Genomic DNA, 22,898 nt, shown 5'->3' with positions numbered 1-22,898 from the left:
ATATATATATATATATATATATATATATATATATATATATATATATATATATATATATATATATATGTTTGTTTTCTTTAAAAGTGTATAATGATGTAAATATAATACATATAACATCAGAGACACAATTCTGAATTACTTACAGAGGTGTTTATAGAAAGAAATTCGGGATGAGGTTGGGTGACTTGAAAATGCCCCAGTTAAGCACGTAATTGAAGTAGATGATTTATACTAAAGACAAACCTCTAATCAAAGAACTTCTAGACATCTGTATATCTGCCTATCTGGAGAAAAAATAAACTAATATGGAACAATGATTCATAAACATAATTCTTTTAATACAATATAATCTTGTAAAGTGAGTTGTATAAAGTATTCTCTGAAAGTATACAAAAATGGACTAGAATACATTGTACATTTATATAAACTAGGCAAGTGATCTCAATCCTAATAAGGATCTCATGCCTCCAGGATTATAGCCTTCATCTGTCTTTATCTTAACCTAATTACAGAGGAATTCATCAGAAACTCTGTTACCTTGGATAGTTAGAATATGATGCACTGATCTCATTTTGAATTTCACAACACATATAACATGCATTAAAAATAAACATTAATAAATAGACTTAGGCTTACCTCTTCTCATTTAAAATGGAAACATTTCCAATGTGTCAATATTGCTCAAAGTTAGGAATAGTTAGGTATTAAAAAAAATATCAGCAAAATAAGTGCATATACAGTAACTTGCTGTCATCTTGATCATGATTATCAAATTACTATCTTTGTTGATAAGGAATTGTCACCCTATATATTAAAATGTTAGGTGATTTAGTATTGAGTAAATTTAAATTTTTTTAAAAATCTAACAAAATTCCAAATGATTCTCACTGAAATACATGTATATCTTATAAACTAAGAAAAAGAGTATTTATGGTGACTAAACAAAATTATTACTGGGACAGCACCATTACAACGTTAGTGTTGTTGGCTACTGATAAAAAAAATATAATACTGATATCCTTTTATATTATAATATTTAATTAATGTGAATAAAAAAAATACATGTACACACAAAGAAAATCTTAGCCTAATGTAACTTTAAACCAGGAGTTTCTGAGTTCTATGAATCTGTACCTATAATTGTGGAAGAAACTTGTAGCCCAGGTGTTGATCCAAATTTTTTTTAAAAAAGAAGAAGGGGGGGGGGGTTTCCACATAATCTCTAACAGATGTCAGGCACCAAAAAACCCGGATAAGCCTATTTATTAATTATATTTGGGGGGTGAGGTGGGTGAATTTACTTTCCCATTTTAAGAGAGGTCTGTATTTTCTGAGGGCATGCGCGGATCTGATCTAGAGAGGGGAGGTGGGGGGGGGTACCCCCCATTGAATTTGCAGAGTTATTAAAAGTATATACAGTTCTAAGAAAATTTGCAGAGTTATTAAAAGTATATACAATTCTAAGAAAATTTTTTAAAAAATATGACTTTGGACCCCCCTAGAAAATGTGGACACCACAATCACCACTACAAAATAGGTGTTTTTCATGTTTGGGAAATGAATTTTATGTTTTTTGTTTGTTCGTTTTTGTTTTTTGTTTTTGCTGGTAAAGAAATTTTCTAGGTTTAAAACGTTAGATTTCTTTTTGACTGGGATGTTACAAAGAAATTCTTAACTCTGAAAATCACAGGGAAGTCCTGACACCCCCCTCCCCCATCTGGATCCGTGCATATAACCTCTTTTGTCTCCCCACATTAGTTAAAAACAGTGATATATATTAATTTGGATGTACTTTCGTCTGTCTGTCATACTGTCTGGCATGTGTAAAGTTTTAATTTGCACTTTTCAATCTCAATTCCCTATGACTTAAAAAGACCCCTTTGCTTTTTGGATCAGAGATCAAGTCAGAAATTCACATATTGAATAAAATGGTTTCCAGATGATGTCTTTAGTTCTGTTTGAGTTTGTGCAGCAAAATGTTTTGTAGTAATTTCCCACGGCTTACAGAACACCCCTATTGATTTTGAGATCAAAAGGTCAAAAAATCATTTATTGCACAAATTGATTTCCAGATGATAACACGTTCTCTTTGAGCTTTAAAAAAGAAATTTTACATCATATCTCCCTTTGACCACAGGGGAATCTTACGTGCTCTGTTCACTATTACACATATCATAAACGTGTATTTATTATTTGTGTAAACGAGAACAGCGGATACGATGCCCCCATGCTTTGACTTACAGAAGACCCCTTTCAATTTCAAGGTCAAAGTCCAATGTCAGAAATTCAGGCTTAAGACATCCCAGACTATAATTTTAGTTTTCTCAGAGCTTTTGCAATGAAACATCAGATGATGACTCCAACTGAAGACTCTTTTGATCTTAAGGCCAAAGTGTTAAAGGTCAAGGTCAATCTTCTTCATCTATCTTTGTTTTTTTTTTGGGGGGGGGGGGTCATCCCCCATTTAATTTGTACTGAAGTGGAAGTCAAAAATTCCCTAAATTATCCTGTTTATATTTTACTGAGTGATGTATCTTGATGTTTTCTAAACTTGTATTAACAAGTTTTATTAATACCAAAGAAACTGTATGAGAAGTTTGTTTCCAGAAAGCCAGACAATTATAAAAAGGACACTATACTAATGCAAATTTGACCAGTAGAGCTAAAAATCAGTATTTCAATGTATATTAATAAGTAATTTTCATCCCCCAGGCTTTCACTTATTTTAATTTTCATCCATATAACCCTATCTAAAGACCCCCTCCCCGCAAGCAAAAGACAATTTGGTAATAATGAAATACTGATTTCTGTTTTTGATTGATGTATAATTTTATAATTTACATGTGTATGTACTAGCAAGAGGATGAATAATGTAAGTAAGTGCACCATTTTCAGGAAGAGACAAAAAAATTCAAGACCTAGCTGTACTGCTTGAGAAAAAGTCTATAAAATCTACTTAACATACATGTACCAGCTGTTTGCTAAATTAAAGTCATGAAGCACCATTAAACACTCAGAAGGAAGATAATCCAGCAGTACATGTCTCATCTGAAAGTCTCCATATGTCATAGGGCTGTGTATGGAGCAAAAAATTTTGATAGGATACGATATTTTATAATGCGATATGCAATGTATTGGATTCTCTAACAAGTTTATCAGAATAGACTTTTAAATCATTCAATGCATGAATTTTATAAAAACTAATTTTTTTGCAACTCATTTTAAAGTTCTTATCTAACTATCATTACAAATTACACTTCAAATTCAAACTTTAACAACTGTAAAATCAACGTTAATTTAAGTTGTCTATGTATTTTGTAATAATCATCTAAGATGAGCTACCTCCTTAATGATTATATCATTTTTGATCAATTTTAATTCAAAATAATTAAATATAATCTTTGGTGAATGAAATTCCAAACTTTTTTTTACAGAATTATATGAACAAGAGGCCCAAGGGCCTTGAAGCGCTCTTCTGATAAACTGTACAACCTATCACTTCTATTTGATGATTCTAATCCAAATAGTAGCCAAAAAATATCAAAATACAGCCATAAAATTTCAAAAGTAGGTCAGGGTGACCTACTTTTCAGTTGTCGTACTCCAAAGACCCAAGATGCATCAACTGACAAAGTTTGATGATTCTAAGCCAATTAGTTCCTGAAATATTTAATTAAAGCCATAAATTTTCAAAAGTAGGTCACGGTGACCTACTTTTCAGTCGACTTACTCCGAAGAACCAAGATGCATCAACTGACAAAGCTTGATGATTCTAAGCTGATTAGTACATGTACCTGAAATATTTAATTATAGTCATATAAATTGAAAAGTAGGTCATGGTGACCTACATTTCAGTCAACCTACTGCGAGGACCCAAGATGCATCAACTGACAAATTTTGATGAATCTTAGCCAAATAGTACCTGAAAATATTAAATCCAGCCATAAAATTTTCAAAAATAGGTCAGGGTGACCTACTTTTCAGTTGTCGTACCTCAAGGACCCAAGATGCATCAACTGACAAAGTTTGATGATTCTAAGCTAATTAGTACCCGAAATATTTAATTAAAGCCATAAATTTTCATAAGTAGGTCACGGTGACCTACTTTTCAGTTGACCTACTGCGATGACCCAAGATGCATCAACTTGCAAAGTTTTAAGATCATAGGCCTTAAAATGTCCAAATTACGCCTCTAAAACACTTTGAAATCAAATGCATGCAAAGTTCAAAAAGTAGGTCACTGTGACCTACTTTTTAATACATATGTTTTATGGCCCCAAGATGCATCATCTTGCAAGATTTCATGATTCTAATCCTCTCAGTATTCGAATTATTGACCTTAATTGTTTTGTAAAAGATTAGCCATAAATTTCAAAGAGTAGGTCAAGGTGACCTACTTTTTAGTTGATGTACTTCGAGGACCCAAGATACATCAACTGACAAAGTTTGATGATCATAGGCCTTAAATTGTTCAAAATATGCCTCTAAATCATTTTGAAAAAGAATGGCCGCAAAATTTAAAAAGTAGGTCACCGTGACCTACTTTTAAGTCAACATGATAAAAAGTCCTTAGATGCATCAACTGTTAAGATTTGATGATCCTAGTCCTTATAGTAAGCAAAATATGAACATTTTAATAAAGTGTAATTTTTGGTCAACTTTTAAGTGACCTTGAGACCATGCCCTTTGCCCCAGGGTGATGCCTTGAACAATTTTTAATCTACAACATATCCTCACCCTTTTGTGTAAGTTTGGTGATAATCTGCCCAGTGGTTCTTGAGAAGAAGATTTTTTAGCAACCAGTACTTTTGTTTCTATTTTCCTAATTATCTCCCCTTGTTTAAGGGTCACAACCCTAGTTTTAGTATAAACAGGAGCCCTTGGGCCAAGGATACCCTGTGACAAATTTGACAATAATTGGCCAAGGGGTTTTTGAGTTATGGCCCATATTCTAAAAAGTTTACGCACACCACACAAATGGCCATAGCATTAGCTCTTTGAGCCTTTGGCTCAGAACAGCTAAAAACTGCCTGCCCGATACATATTGGAAGTTATTCTTTCGATACGATATATTCTTGAATATCCATATGTATCGATATACAGCCCTAATATGTCAACAGTACCTGTATGTCTCATCTGAAAGTTTCCATATGTCAACATGTGCAAAGTTCAAATGTATTGAGATTAGTGAGATTTTTATGACATTATGATAGGTTTAGATTTTCTCCTTGTATCCTTTTTATGGAGATGACTTTAGTCTATTACCAATTAGAAAAGCTTAAATTCAAAACAAAAGATTCATCACTAGAAAATAGTTTTACAAAGAGAAAGATTCCTTTGACATTTTACTGCAAAATTTCTACTGAATATACACGGGTATGTACTAGTTTATCCAAATGTTAATTCTTCTGATTTCTTATCAGTGATTGAATTTTTTTCAACTTATTACACTACATAGCCTTTCATCATTAAATTTGTTTGAATCACATTGGAAAAAAAAATATAGAACAAATAATTTCCATTAACACTGTTACATTTTGTAAGGAAAAATATATCTGTAGCATTTGCACAAAATCAGAAAGTTTGAAACCCATATGCCTATCATATTGGTCAATCCACCCAAATATCTTCTAAAACCTTTTTTAAGCATATACATGTACAGTTATAGAACTTCCATAAAATCCTCTGATTCCAGCAGTTGTCTCCTCTTAAATAGATGGCACTGTATTCTCCATCTCCTGTATCCAACAAATGCTGTCAGTCCATAAACCAGGACACAGATGTATCCTAAAACCTGAAATATATGTACATGTGGTAAATAAGAAATCCATGCATAATCATAATTTAGAGGTTTATTTTCCCCCATGCTATTTTTACCATATTAAACATTCAGTAAAAGATTTTGAGATTTTGAGAGAGATAACTCTGTCCTTGTTGAATTTGCCCCATTAAAATTTTTTTTTGGAATATCAAGGGCAAAAAAAAAGGTGAAAATATAAAAAGGGGATGAACAATTTCCTGGTATAAAGAATAATTATTTTTTATGTTCCCATAATCAAAGATTCAGGGGCATATCATGTTTCCCCTGTCTGTCTGTTTGTCTGTCCACAAAAACTTTAACCTTGCCTATAACTTTTAATTGGTTGAAGCAGTGTTTGAAACTCATGGTAGAATTAGTAGACATGCAGGGCTGACTGCTAGTGAAAGTTGTCAGCCCTGCCAAAACTCTTCTAGCCCGAGAAAATAAGTCTTTTATAAATGTTTTTAGCAATAATGTGAATGGGGCACGGTCACCAATACTTCCATCCCAAATCTATAGGATGTCGAATTCTACCCCTTTGCTTGTTACAGTTAGCTGCCGATACTATTAGTTGATTTGAGAGATTTTGTCAAATATATAAATTTTAATTTATGGCAAATTTTAACACGTCCAGCCGGACTTTGATACGCGCAAATCTGTTCGTCCGCGGCAAAATTTGTGCATCTTGGGCGGTCGGGTGCACGGTTATTTCAAACACTGGTTGAAACTTCATGTATGGCTTTCATATTTCACATGTGTATTCCTTGTGACAAGACCTTTCTTTGGATACCAACATATTTAACTTCATGACCTTGAGTTTAATCCACTTTTGAAAAATTTCACCAAACTTTAACCTCGGTCATAACTTTTGACAGGTTGGTGCTTGGGCTTTCATACTTAACATGTTTATTCCATGTGAAAAGACCTTTCCTTGGGTACAAATATTTTTGACCTTGGAGTTTGACATACTTTTGGAAAACTTTAACCTTAGCCATAACTTTTGAATGGTTAGTGCTATGGCTATGCTGAGAAATTGATAGAGATCACCGGTACACAAACCAATGCATTAATATCATCTCTGAAAGATTTATATATATTATAGTATTATACATTGTACTTACAACAGAAATAATGAACTTTGTGGACAAATCTTCTGGCAAGTTTCCTCCCATCAATTTTAAATGTTCAATATAATTGGCAACAATAGATGTGGAGATAAGATAGGAGAGTGAAAACATGGAATACAGTAAGAAATCCTTTGGAAAGAAAGAAAAGAGTGGAATATAATTTTATAAGAGGAATTAATAAAAAAGTAGTGAAATATGATTAGAAACTGTCTTAATATACATTAAAATGATTAAAACCAAAAATTAAAATACAACAACAGTAATAAAGTCTATGAAAATTTATATTATTCTCACCAAGAGCCACCAGTTAACTGGAAGCATTTGGTCTGACCCTGTCACTTTAATCCCCCAGAAGACAAGGCTACTGAGAGAGGACCATACTATCACAAAAACAAGGACTCGCACATGCCACCTCTGGGGTAGGGACAGAAAATCACCCCCATCAATTCCCGAGCAGGTCACTAGTGCCATAAAACAGCAGAGAGAAAGCAGCTGTAAGAAAACTAATCATATTCATGTATGTAACAGGTGGGGAAAAATGTCTACCAGAATGGGTATGGAACCCAGGATTTTCACATATCTTGTATAGTTAAGGAGGTTTATAACACAGAGATAGGGTGGCTGTAAGAAAACATATATATATATACAGAGAGAGAGAAAGAGAAAGCACAAAGAAATTCACTTTTACAAGGATACCCACTTCCGCCCCAGCCCGGGGTTGAACTCTCGACCTACGGAATCTGTCTCCTAGCAGTACAGGAACAGCGCGCTAGATCGCTCGGCTATCTAGGCAAGTCAAAAAACTTGCTTTCGATGCCAATGGAATTCTCACGGCGCTGCCCTCCCCTGCGAGATGATATTCATGACTTAAAGAACTTTTATGAGTTGTTCATCATTGTTCATGAATGCTCATAAAAGATTCATAATAGTTTCATAAAAGTAGTTCATGAATTTAATTCATGAACACATTCATACTGAAAAAAATTTATACTTCATGAACAATGATGAACCTTTATGAAATTCGAAAATCTTCAACAATACACTACACGGTCATTGAGAATGAAAGTAAGATACAGTTATTTGGACATTAGTTTTATTAGAGGATCGTTACCAATACATGTTGTAATGAATTTTAATTTTTATTTATAAAGCACATTTTACAACAACTCTTAAACTAACATAACTGCCCTAAATGAAGAAATATTAATACAGAAAGCACAAAGAAATTCACTTTTACAAGGATACCCACTTCCACCCCAGCCCGGGGTTGAACTCTCGACCTATGGAATCTGTCTCCTAGCAGTGCAGGAACAGCGCACTAGACCGCTCGGCTATCTAGGCAAGTCAAAAAACTTGCTTTCGATGCCGATGAAATTCTCGCAGCGCTGCCCTACACTACACGGTCATTGAGAATGAAAGTAAGATACAGTTATTTGGACATTAGTTTTATTAGAGGATCGTTACCAATACACGTAATGAAATTAATTTTTATTTATAAAGCACATTTTACAACAACTCTTAAACTAACATAACTGCCCTAAGTGAAGAAATATTAATATAGAAAGCATATATATATATATATATATATATATATATATATATATATATATATATATATATATATATATATATATATACATTCAACATGTATTTTGCTTAGAAAGTGTAAGGGAAGCTACGGCATTCAAAACACCATAACACGGACAAGGGGTCAAAAGGTTAAAGTACCCGGTATGCGTTTTATTTTGACGTCACAAACGTTGAACGCCATGAAAGTGCAACGTCATAAACGGAAATCAAAATTCACGCTCACATTGAACAGAAGCTGTTGCAACAGCTCTTCCATTAATTATAACTTACCCGAAAAGGATAATACAGGGATTTTGAAATATAAATCACATTTGCAGTCAAGGCAAGGAGTTAAAAATGTAAATATAAGCATTAAATCATTATTTTTTGAAAGATATAGTCTCATAACTGCAACGGTGTGTGCAAACATTTTCATAACGCGCTAACGTGCGTAACTCAATTTGTTTCCACACACCGCTGCAGTTATGAGACTATATCTTTCAAAAACTTGTGATTCAATGCTTAAATATATATATATACATTTGCAGTGTTTTTCTACTAAGCTAACTGTGCAACTGATTTGAAAGTCATTTTTGTGTATACTCACACGTAGAAATATTTACATTCCACATGTATTTTGCTTATAAAGTGTAAGGAAAGCTACGGCATTCAACACACCATAACACGGACAGGGGGCCAAAAGGTTAAAGTATGCGTTTTATTTTTACGTCACAAACGTTGAGCACCGTGGAAATGCAACGTCATAAGCGAAAATCAAAATTCACGCTCACATTGAACAGAAGGCTGTTGCAACGGCTCTTCCATTAATTGTAACTTACCCGAAGGATAATACAGGGATTTTGAAATATAAATCACAATTGTAATCGCTAACGCGCGTTACTCAATTTGTTTGCACACACCATTGCAGTTATGAGACTATATCTTTCAAAAAATAATGATTCAATGCTTAAATATACACGGTGAAACTCGCACTATAGTGACGTCACAAGGCTACAGAAACGTAAATAAAAACGTAACGATATAGGGCAGCAAGAAATTCAAATATTGAGTATATTATTGGTGCTTTTAAACTTATAAAATGTAAATATAAGGAATAAGTTAAGTGTGAATTATTGTAAATCACACAGACTTGCATGAAGCATATTTTTAATGAAGCACTAGCTATATGTAACAAATGGGGGAAAATGTCTACCAGATGGGAAATAAACTCATTTTGTATGATTGCCAGGAAGATTTTTTTAGCCACTGTCATATAGTGTAGTTGGTAGAGCACCTGTCCAGGAGTTAGAGTTACAGTAAGCTCAGTTGGTAGTGTAACAGGAAAGGAGAAAACGCATATGGCTAGACAGGAAATCAAACCCGGGACCCCTGCATCACCAGTCAGGTGCTCTACCGACTGAGCTACCCAGGCCAATATCTACAGCCCAAACCATTACAGTAGAATATACTTTAAAGTTAGATAACCTAACATACATATTAAGACATTTGAATAAACTGATAAATTGCATCTTCGCTAGCCAAGAGTTTCTGATACGCTACTCTCCTCATAAACCCTTGGCATACGGTGCTGACAAAAGACAGGATTGTTTTCGTCACGTGATCACGATTCTTACCAGGTACGCACAGATTGTGTCATCGACAGAAATAAAAAGCGTATTTAAAAAATAATGTTTTTAAAGAATAATTAACAAGAGGGTACTGAGTTATGTTAATTTGTTATTTAAACATGTTAAATGCAAATCTACATCTTCAGTATTGATTCTTAATCACATATTTTGCACGTAGCTTAAGATATTGGATGACACCATATTGCTACTCATAGAATGGCATGTTATCTTACGGATCGTTGTTTACTTGCGTTTTTTTCATCCCCGATATATATCCCGAACGCAAATATCGTCATTTACAAAAAACAATTGCTGACTGGTCGAACGATGTCGATTAACTCCAATCACAACTTGAGAAAAAAATCCCAACTTTTTTTAACCCTTTCGACGCCAAAGCGACATAAATGTCGTTTACTGTGTCAACGCCAAACCGACAAAAATGTCGTTTTTCAATAAGTGTTTTACTTTTTCTTTTATTAACCATATACCTTACGTGTAATTTAACACAATGATATTTATATTTTGGCACAAGTATAGGTCTTTATTTTTACATAGGTACTGGTCTAAATATGACGTCATATTTCTTACGTTGACGTTAAATAATGACGTCAGTTTTGAAGTACGCTAGTATTGTAAATAAAGTATGGCGCACTTTCAAAATAAGCAATTTTATGTTTCATTGTTGCCGGAAAGTTTTACACTTATTTTCTTCGTGCCTACATGCATACATATTTTTGAGGGGGAGGGGATGGGGAGATACGTGTTCTTTATATTATAAGTGGTTCTTTATTTTGAATAACAACTTATAAAATATATTGAGCCATTTTATTCCCTAGTTAATCATATTGATATACACGATTACACAGGCTCAGGTGTAGCGTCGATTTCAAAATGATTGTTGGGGGGGGGGGGGGGGGGCAGAGATAATTGACAAGAAAAAAAATCCGAATAAAAAGCAACCGTGAAAAGTTCAACCTGAAAAAGCGACCCCAACTTTGTTCGGATATTAATACTGATAACATGGGATATTTGAAGCTACTACAACAACAAATGAGGAGGGGATGGGACAAACAGCCCCTATATAAATAATTGTATACTAAATTAACACACAATTAAACGGAGGATTTGGGCACAAATTTTCCAAAATGAATAAATAAGTAAATAAATTTTGCTATAAAAGAATTTGAATAATGGATCTTCAAGAGCATTATACTGTGTGCATAATAAAATAACATTTACATCGTCAGTGATTTTAATTATGCTTGAAAATATGTATGAAAAAGAAGAAACAATGGATTACGCTGTAAAGAAAGTATGATTGAACTTCTGATAAAAGTTCATATGCGACATCTTCTGAGAATGAATCACTGATCTAAAAGGAAAAAAAAAATACTTTTACATGTAACAAGTGGTTATGGGTGTCATTCAGCTATTAAAAAAAAATGTTCAAAATCATCAACCACGTCACACCAATCGGAAGGCACAAAGTCAGTCAAGAAATCTATACATTATGGGAAAGATGAAAATTAAAGCAACAGTGATGATTTTAGCAAAAGAAAAAAATGGAAAAAAACAGATTCGTGCAAAACTTTGATGACCGTTTAATATGTAAGAAAGCGTTTTTTTTTTCTTGTTTTTTTTTTAACTGATTATTGTATTAAATTAGCCCTGCTTGGACGTCGAGTTTCAACTCTGATATCTCGACACCCCGGATATCTCGACATTTTCTGAAAGTTCCGTTGACTTGTACATGACCTTTAGGAAAAAGTACACACGCACACACTTACACACACACCTTTCTGCTTTTAGAGAAAAAAAAACGTTTCTAATCCAATCGTGTGGTAAGAACCAAAAATACAACTCATGTTCTGTAATTTCAAGATTCCGAGAAAGTGATATTTTTAAAATAATAACTATGAAAATGACTAAGTCGCCTATGAAGAGAGTCGAGTACACCGATGGGGTTTCAAACATTAAATGGATATTGCTTAACTGCATTGCCATATATAAAAAAAATAAACGTGTGTTGGACGTATTATTTAATTATATGAACATTTTATTGTATCGAAATATGAAAAGCTAAGATGTCAGGTTAGCTGATGTCACGGAGGAAGATGAATAGGTGACCATAATTGCGTAAACATAAATTCAAGTCTCGCGAGATATTCAGTTTCAATTTCAGATTTAATGCAACTGTAATTCACTTTGCTCAAAAAAGCCCAGCTCCGTTAAATGTGCATAATTATATATATATATATATAGAAAAGAGCTAAGAGCAGTACAAGTATCTCTTTGATCAATTTTTTTTTTTTTTTTTTTTTTTTTTTTTTTTTTAGAACTTTTCGTAAATCTGAGTTGGAAACCAGACAATCGCTGTAAACATATTAGTAATTAATCTCTCGCGAGATTTTTTTAATTCCAGGAATCCATGCAGAAAGGTCAATATCGGATCAAGCGCAATGCTACAAGGAATTCCTTTTCTCATAGGATTGAAATGACGAGCTTTAATAAGCTTGAATATGACACGTGACTGACGGCTATATTTCTATGTCCAGCAGGTGAAGTTAGATCACGAAGGTCAAATCATTCCGACATTATTAAATGGCAAGATTGAAATATGCAGCTTACGTCATTTCCATCTGTTAGAGTCAAAACATTCATTTTGATGATAGAGAATGGGTCTGAGAAAACATGGGATTGAAATTCATTTTCAATCCACCTCAGCTACTCTTGTACGCACTGTGTTAATGATAGATCCAGAAGACATACAATGTCAATTTCGGAATAGTTTGACATTTATATAATTCAAGTAGAGTTTTCTGTCCAATGTTTTTGTTTTATGATTGATTGATTTTTATTGTTTAAAGCCGATAATAATCAATCAATCATTAAAAAAAAACATTGGACAGAAAACTCTGATTTATATAAATTTCAAACTATTTCGAAATTGATTTAAGAAATAATAAGAGGACGACCATTTGATTTCGAAAGGGGGGGGGGCTAGTCCTTAAAAATAAGCAAAAAGTTTTTGAGCTTGGATAGCCCCCTCCCCCTTTTCCCGTTTTTGCTTGTCAACCTTTTTTCTGTGAAGAAGACTGAAATAAGATAAAATCTCTTGACATCCTTGAAATAAATAAACGATGTATTCTGAAGGCATGGACATAAATAAATTTAACCCCCCCCCCCTTATAATCAAATGGCCGCCCCATGAAAGAATACATCTATATGTTTGAAATTGGATTGAAAATGCTTATCTACATAATTTTCAAACTATTCGGAAATTGAAAATATTTGACTTTTGAAGCATACATTAATACTTTGTCTATGAAATCAGCTTGAGTGGATTGAAAACCAACCTCAAACTTGAATTTCAATCCACTGTTTTCTCAGACGTTCGTGTCGAATTGTATCATTATCGATCATCAAATAAGATGGAAATGGCGTAAGATATATATCTTTCCAGAAACTGTTCCGCGGTCTAGGGAATCTATTTTACAGAAACCAATTTGCATGTTTTCTTTTTGAGATTTCAGTTTCGGCTCTTTTAAGAAATGATGTACGATTGTTGTGTCCAAGTGATAAGCGTCAAGAGCACAGGTAAAAGGAAAAGAAGACCACTTTTGATAGAGTTTGATTTACTTGGAAAAAGCTAAGAAAATGACTAAAAGTTTCAATTTTCATGAATGGAATAACCTTTCACAAAACAATGTCTTGACATCAATATGCGCCTCTTTTTTTTTATGTTTTTATTCCATATCTAGGACAGGCGAAGAAGTTGAATTGTACGATCAATGGAAACTTATTTAAAATATTTTATCAACGTATTTAAAAAAAATATCCGCTTGGAAGTAGAAAAAGATTTATTTTTTTTTTATGTATGACTTTTTATGAACAGAATAAACTTTAAGAAAAAAAAATCATGCATCATAAATTCATCTGAATTATTTTTTTCCGTTAGAATCCATCGGTGATACAGAGATACTTGGGTGTTGTTATCTTCTCTTAACAAAGCTAGAGGGGAAAAAGAAACACGCTTGTGGTGGGTGGGGGGATGCATGCTTATAACTGAAATTAATTTCTTTTTTATATCGGAATCAATTTGCTTTTTTGCGAGGGGATGGCCCGCTTTATGCGCGGTGCCCTTGTTTAGGTTGGATTTCTTATTTCTCTAAGGGCCATCCGTGTATTCTTTTTTTTTTTTTGGAGTGTGTGGGGGGAGGGGGGGGGGGTGCTTTATATACTTTATTAATTGAGCTAGAGTTTTAAATATAAAAAAAAAACCTTTTGTTGAATTCTATTATTTTTTTCGACTGAAAATTAACCGATTCCAGATCCTAAATTTCTAGACTCCCCCCTCCTCCCTTACGAAATAACTGCATCTGCCTCTAGAAGTATGAACTAAGGCGTCTTTTTCTTAGGACATACTAGTAGCTTAGAAGAAAAAATAAAATATTTTCTCAAGTTTGTATGTGTTAAAACGATTAAAATTATTTAAATAATTCTAAGAATGTTTAGAAACTGAATTTGACGCACGCGACATAATTAGGTTTTTAGTCAGTAACGTCAACGTAATTTTGAAGTGCCTTACTAAAATGTTTATAAAATACTGAAAAAAAATCAGATATTTTAAAAAAAGTTATCTATACATGTATTTGCATTCAGAAAGGGCCAGGCTATTTAAGGACCTTTACTCGTGACGGCAGTCATATATTTATAACATTTAATTTATTTTTTGAAAAAGCTTGAAAAGAAATATTTAAAGACTTTCCTTGCATATGCTAGCTACAGGATAAATATTGGCTAAATTTACTTTATGGCGATTAAAAACTACTGGAATGAATATGACTTTATTATACGAATTTTCCTTGAAAACTATAAACATCCTATTACATTGGTTAAACAGGTGCTTGTTTCACTATCAATTTGACGTTTTTTTCTGAAGCAAATTATTTTACGTCTCAGTTGACGTCATAGTACGGCATCCATGACGTTATAGACGTAACTATATTCGGCGTCGAAAGGGTTAACACCGTATGCCAAGGGAGTAGCGTATCAGAAACCCTTGGCTAGCGAAGATGAATGAAACAAGAGGCCCATGGGCCACATCGCTCACCTGAGCACATTGGCTATGCAAAAGCACAAATCAGTTCAGTATTGAAAAGATTACCCCGGGGGGGGGGGGGGGGGGCTTGAATTTTAAACTACCTGATGATGCTTCCATGTCAATATAACAAATGGCTTTGTTGTACTTGAGAAGATTTTTAAAAAAAATTCCCATATATTCCTTTGTAAAAATTTGATCCCCCATTGTGGTTCCTCCCTATCCCAGGGCTCATCATTTGAACTTGAATCTACACTACCTGAGGATGCTTCCATATCAATATGACTAAACATAGCTTTCCTGTTCTTGAGAAGAAATATTTTTTCTATACGTTCTTATGTAAAACTTTCAATCCCCCAATGGGCCCCACCCAACCCCTGGGGGTCATCATTCGAACAAAATTTTATCTACACTACCTGAAGATGCTTCCATTTCAAAATGACTAATCATGGTTTGCAGTTCTTCAGAAGAAAATATTTTCCTATATATTTCTATTTCAGACTTTGATCCTCCATTGTGGCCATCCTACCCACGGGGGTCATGATTTGAACAAAATAGAATCTATACTACCTGAGGATGCTTCCAAATAAATATGATCAATCAGGGCTTTGCTGTTCCTGAGAAGAAGATTTTTAAAATTTTTCCTATATATTTCTATGTAAAACTTTGATCCTCCATTGTGGCCCCGCCCTACCCCCGGGGGTCATGATCTGAATAAATTTGAATCTACCCTACCTGAGGATGCTTCCATATAAATATGAACAATCTGGGCTTTGCTGTTCCTGAGAAGAAGATTTTTCCTATATATTTCTATGTAAAACTTTGATTCTCCATTGTGGCCCCGCCCTACCCCCGGGGGTCATGGTTTGAACAAACTTGAATCTACACTACCAGAGGATGCTTCCATATAAATATGACTCATCATGGCTTTGCTGTGCTTGAGAAGAAGATTTTTAAAGATTTTTCGTATATATTTCTATTTAAAACTTTGATCCTCCATTGTGGCCACGCCCTACCCCCAGGGGGTCATAATTTTAACAAACATGAATCTACACTACCTGAAGATGCTTCCATATAAATATGACTCATCATGACTTTGCTGTTCTTGAGAAGAAGATTTTTAAAGATTTTTCCTATATATTTCTATTAGGGATGGCAACGAATATTCGAACATTCGAATATTCATTCGATGAGTTGATATTCGAATATGAATTTAAGATTCGAATATTCGGTGTTTTTCAGATTTCATAAAAAGAAGTACTGTGATTAATAAATTTTGATTAGAACAATGCTGGAATTATCCCTGTTAATTTACTAGCGATCAATTTCGATCGAAAGATTTCTTTCACTACTTTCTTATCTTATAAATCTTCTAAATTACATGTATTTTGTTTTGAGTAAGGTGTTGTAAAGAATTGTACAATAATGCTTTATGTATAATACAAAAAGTACTTTCATAGCTTTTATTAGTTATAGATACGATCGGATCTAGAATCGAGGACAACAAATGAAATCTAAGAATATCTAAAAGGCATGAAGAGTATACTTATCAAAATAAAATTAATTGATCATTGAATGAATGTCCGATAGAAGTAATCTGTAATTAATATTGTAAAGGACTTAATTTCAGAATAAATATGTAAATTACTTGATTATCTCGGGTTGTACATAATTTATATTCATTATCGGGAAAACAGTTAAATACCTAGGAAAATTGTCTATGGAAATATTTGTTTACATTGTATCAAAGATTATAATCATATCTCTTATCATGCAGATAATTGTAATTTATTACACGTATTGAAACCTGAAAAGTATACCGTCACGGCTATCTTGCCTTTTGTGAGACGACTGGTTCCTCAGGTGGGGCTACTATAAATACATGTTTTATTTGTTAAAATTATACTTTTCTACATTTAAATCAATTATTTATTTCAAACATTGACAAATATCAAATGGAATTTCTTATTGTAAATCTATAAGTCTTCATACAATTTTACTTCCTATATAAGTATACATGTACCTACAAGAGTAGGATGATGCGTATTTAAAATAAAACAGATTTTATTTATTTATCGAATATTCGAATATATTCGAATACTTTCATTGAATATTCAAATATGAATTATTGACAAAATTGACATCCCTAATTTCTATTTAAAACTTTGATCCTCCATTAGGGCCACGCCCTACCCCCAGGGGGTCATGATTTTAACAAACTTGAATCTACACTACCTGAAGATGCTTCCATATAAATATGACTCATCATGACTTTGCTGTTCCTGAGAAGAAGATTTTTAAAGATTTTTCCTATATATTTCTATGTAAAACTTTGATCCTCCATTGTGGCCATGCCCTACCCCAAGGGGTCATGGTTTAAACAAAATAGAATCTACACTACCTGAGGATACTTCCATATAAATATGACTCATCGTGGCTTTGCTTTTCTTGAGAAGAAGATTTTTAAAGATTTTTCCTATATATTTCTATGTAAAAATTTGATCCTCCATTGTGGCCCCGCCCTACCCCCGGGGGTCATGATCTGAATAAATTTGAATCTACCCTACCTGAGGATGCTTCCATATAAATATGAACAATCTGGGCTTTGCTGTTCCTGAGAAGAAGATTTTTCCTATATATTTCTATGTAAAACTTTGATTCTCCATTGTGGCCCCGCCCTACCCCCAGGGGTCATGGTTTGAACAAACTTGAATCTACACTACCTGAGGATGCTTCCATATAAATATGACTCATCATGGCTTTGCTGTGCTTGAGAAGAAGATTTTTAAAGATTTTTCCTATATATTTCTATTTAAAACTTTGATCCTCCATTGTGGCCACGCCCTACCCCCAGGGGGTCATAATTTTAACAAACTTGAATCTACACTACCTGAAGATGCTTCCATATAAATATGACTCATCATGACTTTGCTGTTCTTGAGAAGAAGATTTTTAAAGATTTTTCCTATATATTTCTATGTAAAACTTTGATCCTCCATTGTGGCCCTGCCCTACCCCTGGGGGTCATGATTTGAACACACTTGAATGTACACTACCTGAGGATGCTTCCACATAAATATGATCAATCAGGGCTTTGCTGTTCCTGAGAAGAAGATTTTTAAAATTTTTCCTATATATTTCTATGTAAAACTTTGATCCTCCATTGTGGCCCCGCCCTACCCCCGGGGGTCATGATCTGAATAAATTTGAATCTACCCTACCTGAGGATGCTTCCATATAAATATGAACAATCTGGGCTTTGCTGTTCCTGAGAAGAAGATTTTTCCTATATATTTCTATGTAAAACTTTGATTCTCCATTGTGGCCCCGCCCTACCCCCGGGGGTCATGGTTTGAACAAACTTGAATCTACACTACCTGAGGATGCTTCCATAAAAATATGACTCATCATGGCTTTGCTGTGCTTGAGAAGAAGATTTTTAAAGATTTTTCCTATATATTTCTATTTAAAACTTGATCCTCCATTGTGGCCATGCTCTACCCCCAGGGGGTCATGATTTTAACAAACTTGAATCTACACTACCTGAAGATGCTTCCACATAAATATGACTCATCATGACTTTGCTGTTCTTGAGAAGAAGATTTTTAAAGATTTTTCCTATATATTTCTATGTAAAACTTTGATCCTCCATTGTGGCCATGCCCTACCCCCAGGGGTCATGGTTTGAACAAAATAGAATCTACACTACCTGAGGATGCTTCCATATAAATATGACTCATCGTGGCTTTGCTGTTCTTGAGAAGAAGATTTTTAAAGATTTTTCCTATATATTTCTATGTAAAACTTTGATCCTCCATTGTGGCCCCGCCCTACCCCGGGGGCCATGATTTGAAAAAAAACTTGAATCTACACTACCTAAGGAAGCTTCCATATAAATATGACTCATCATGACTTTGTTGTTCCTGAGAAGAAGATTTTTAAAGATTTTTCCTATATATTTCTATGTAAAACTTTGATCCTCCATTGTGGCCCCGCCCTACCCCCGGGGGTCATGGTTTGAACAAACTTGAATCTACACTACCTAAGGATGCTTCCATATAAATATGACTCATCATGACTTTGTTGTTCCTCAGAAGAAGATTTTTAAAGATTTTTCCTATATATTTCTATGTAAAACTTTGATCCTCCATTGTGGCCACGCCCTACCCCCAGTAGGAGTGAAACGGTTCACCGCGGTATCGATGCACCGCGGTATTTTTTCTCGGTTTGATACACGGCGCAAAATCTCTAATTTTCGGTTCGGTTCATTTTTCGGTTGGGATCGTTATTCAGTCGGGTTTGGCATAAGGTACAACACGTTACTCAGAATAAATAAGTATAGAAAACGTAAATTTTTGATGACTGATAGCTTGTAAAATAATTTTTGACAGTCAAATAATTTTAATCAATTTCTTCTAGTCAATTTGCAAATAAAATTCGTAAAATATGTGACTAGATTTAGACAAGAGGCCCATGGGCCACATCGCTCACCTGAGCATATTGGCTAGGAAAAAAAAGCAAAAATCAGTTTAGTATTGAAAAGTTAATGGGGGGGGGGGGGTGTTGAATTTTAAACTACCTGATGATGCTTTCATATCAATATAACAAATGGCATTGCTGTTCTTGAGCAGAAGATTTTTTCCCATATATTCATTTGTAAAAATTTGATCCCCCATTGTGGCCCCACCCTACCCCCAGGGTCTCTCATTTGAACAAATTTCATTCTACACTACCAAAGGATGCCTCCATATCAATTTTACTAATCATGGCTTTTCTGAAAAAAGATTTTTTCCTGTATATTTCTATGTAAAACTTTGATCCCCCATTGTGGCCCCATCGTACCCCTGGGCGTCATGATTTTAAACAAACTTGAATCTGCACTACCTGAGGATGCTTCCATATAAATATGACCAATCATGGCTTTGCTGTTCTTAAGAAGAAGATTTTTAAAAATATTTTCCTATATATTTCTATGTAAAAATTTGATCCCCCATTGTGGCCCTGCCGTACCCCCGGGGGTCATGATTTAAACAAACTTGAATCTGCACTACCTGAGGATGCTTCCATATAAATATGACCAATCATGGCTTTGTTGTTATTAAGAAGAAGATTTTTTAAAATATTTTCCTATATATTTCTATGTGAAACTTTGATCCCCCATTGTGGCCCCATCCTATCCCCAGGGGTCATGATTTGAACAAACTTGAATCTACACTACCTGAGGATGCTTCAATATAAATATGACTAATTATGGCTTTGCTGTTCTTAAGAAGATGATTTTTAAAGATATTTTCCTATATATTTCTATGTAAAATTTGATCCCCTTGTGTCCCCACCCTACCCCGGGGGTCATGATTTGAACAAACTTGAACCTAAACTACCTGAGGATGCCTCCATATAAATATGACCAATCATGGCTTTGCTGTTCTAAAGAAGAAGATTTTTAAAGATATTTTCCTATATATTTCTATGTAAAACTTTGATCCCCCATTTTGGCCCCACCCTACCCTCGGGGGTCATGTTTTAAACAAATTTTAATCTGCACTACCTGAGGATGCTTCCATATAAATATGACCAATCATGGCTTTGTTATTCTTAAGAAGAAGATTTTTTAAAATATTTTCCTATATATTTCTATGTAAAACTTTGATCCCCCATTGTGGCCCCACCCTACCCCTGGGGGTCATGATTTGAACAAATTTTAATCTGCACTACCTGAGGATGCTTCCATATAAATATGACCAATCATGGCTTTTCTGTTCTTAAGAAGAAGATTTCTAAAGATATTTTCCTATATATTTCTACGTAAAACTTTGATCCCCCATTGTGGCCCCACCCTACCACCGGGGGTCATGATTTGAACAAACTTGAATCTGCACTACCTGAGGATGCTTCCATATAATTATGATCAATCATGGCTTTGCTGTTCTAAAGAAGAAGATTTTTAAAGATATTTTCCTATATATTTCTATGTAAAACTTTGATCCCCCATTTTGGCCCCACCCTACCCCCGGGGGTCATGATTTGAACAAACTTGAATCTACACTACCTGAGGATCCACATAAGTTTCATCTTTCCTGGCCCAGTGGTTCTTGAGAAGAAGATTTTTAAATGATGCCATTATTTTTTCACTAATTCCTAATTATCTCCCCTTGAAAGAGGGCATGGCCCTTCATTTGAACAAACTTGAATCCCCTTCACCCAAGGATACTTTGTGGCAAGTTTGGTTGGATTTGGCCCAGTGGTTCTTGAGAAGAAGTCGAAAATGTGAAAAGTTTACAGACGGACAGACGGACGGACGGACAGACGGACGACGGACAAAAAGTGATCAGAAAAGCTCACTTGAGCCTTCAGCTTAGGTGAGCTAAAAAAGAAAGCATAAAACAACGTAGAATTTGTTTCCTTCTATCAAAATGTACCGTATAGAAAATAACCGAAACCGAAACAAAATTATACAATACGTATCGAACCGTGAAGGAGGTGTATCGTTTCACCCCTAACCCCCAGGGGTCATGGTTTGAACAAAATAGAATCTACACTACCTGAGGATGCTTCCATATAAATATGACTCATCGTGGCTTTGCTGTTCTTGAGAAGAAGATTTTTAAAGATTTTTCCCATATATTTCTATGTAAAACTTTGATCCTCCATTGTGGCCCCGCCCTACCCCCGGGGGTCATGGTTTGAACAAACTTAAATCTACTCTACCCGAGGATGCTTCCACATAAATATGACTCATCATGGCTTTGCTGTTCTTGAGAAGAAGATTTTTAAAGGTTTTTCCTATATATTTCTATGTAAAACTTTGATCCTCCATTGTGGCCCTGCCCTACCCCTGGGGGTCATGATTTGAACACACTTGAATGTACACTACCTGAAGATGCTTCCACATGAGTTTCATCTTTCCTGGCCCTATGGTTCTTGAGAAGAAGATTTTCAAATGATGCATTTATTTTTTCACTAATTCTTAATTATCTCCCCTTGAAAGAGGGTGTGGCCCTTCATTTGAACAAACTTGAATCCCCTTCACCCAAGGATACTTTATGGCAAGTTTGGTTGAAATTGGCCCAGTGGTTCTGGAGAAGAAGATGAAAATGTGAAAAGTTTACAACAACAACAACGACAACAACGACGACAGACAACGGACAAATTTTGATCAGAAAAGCTCACTTGAGCCTTTGGCTCAGGTGAGCTAAAAAGAAAATTAAATAATACCACTTGAAATAGCCTCAGGAATCCACTACACGAAAATAGAAAATCCGTATTACAGTAAATAAGGACCATTCCCCCTTCTTCCAACAGTTGCATTTGCTGGACTCTGACTTGTGGACTTTCGTCCTCTGGCCCACAGTAGTTTGGATTTGTAATGGACGATGAGTGAGGAGCAGAATCAGTTGTCCGTGACCAATCCGACGATTTGTCATCTCCATCTTCCGTGGACAGTCTCTCCATCTTCAGCAATCAGTGAAAGACAACTCGTGTCAAAGATCAGCAATACATACAAACCATACTGAGAGAGAAACACAGGGAAGAAAAAAGGCTTACAATTATGAACTTTCCTTATGTTAAAGAATTTTAAAAATCAATTTAGAAAATCCAGCATCTTCACATCAAAAAGCTGTCAAAAGCAGACGGATTTTTAGGGCCCTTGCTTCCTCATGCAATCTATCGTA

At 34.5% G+C, this 22,898-nt stretch overlaps 1 protein-coding gene and 1 long non-coding RNA gene across 3 annotated transcripts in view; one reads left to right on the top strand and one right to left on the bottom strand.

Annotated features, from left to right (window-relative positions):
* The window catches only part of LOC133197603 (uncharacterized), a 149,033-nt gene extending 145,389 nt beyond the window's left edge, over positions 1–3,644 (top strand). Inside the window, exon 4 of the long non-coding RNA XR_009722434.1 lies at positions 3,610–3,644. This is a non-coding gene — a long non-coding RNA (uncharacterized LOC133197603). The remainder of the gene's footprint in view (positions 1–3,609) is intronic.
* A 1,653-nt stretch (positions 3,645–5,297) lies between these two features.
* On the bottom strand, positions 5,298–22,832 carry LOC133197602 (uncharacterized). Of its 2 annotated transcripts, XM_061333709.1 has the most exons (4): positions 22,441–22,826; positions 7,222–7,419; positions 6,922–7,056; positions 5,298–5,794 (listed from the first exon to the last, which is right to left on the bottom strand). In XM_061333709.1, the coding sequence occupies exons 1-4, from the start codon at positions 22,675–22,677 to the stop codon at positions 5,663–5,665; spliced, it is 702 nt and encodes a 233-aa protein (XP_061189693.1). In that variant the 5' UTR covers positions 22,678–22,826; the 3' UTR covers positions 5,298–5,662. The 2 variants fall into 2 exon arrangements, with proteins under 2 accessions (XP_061189693.1, XP_061189694.1); XM_061333710.1 differs by lacking the exon at positions 6,922–7,056 and having other exon boundaries at positions 22,441–22,832.
* Positions 22,833–22,898: the final 66 nt, after the last annotated feature.

Source organism: Saccostrea echinata, unplaced genomic scaffold (assembly GCF_033153115.1).
Source record: "Saccostrea echinata isolate AGI-Se365-2 ecotype Australia unplaced genomic scaffold, CSIRO_AGI_Sech_v1 ptg000030l, whole genome shotgun sequence".
NCBI classification, from domain to species: Eukaryota; Metazoa; Mollusca; class Bivalvia; order Ostreida; family Ostreidae; genus Saccostrea; species Saccostrea echinata.
This window is presented reverse-complemented; position numbering and strand designations above follow the sequence as displayed.

Excerpts from the sequence above, each read along its gene's own strand:
- LOC133197602 (XM_061333709.1), bottom strand. The coding sequence starts at position 22,677 with ATGGAGAGACTGTCCACGGAAGATGGAGATGACAAATCGTCGGATTGG. Across the intron at positions 7,057-7,221 it reads CAGTTAACTGGTGGCTCTTG|GATTTCTTACTGTATTCCAT; the intron begins GTGAGAATAATA and ends TTCTTTCCAAAG. Across the intron at positions 5,795-6,921 it reads CAAAGTTCATTATTTCTGTT|GTTTTAGGATACATCTGTGT; the intron begins GTAAGTACAATG and ends CATATATTTCAG.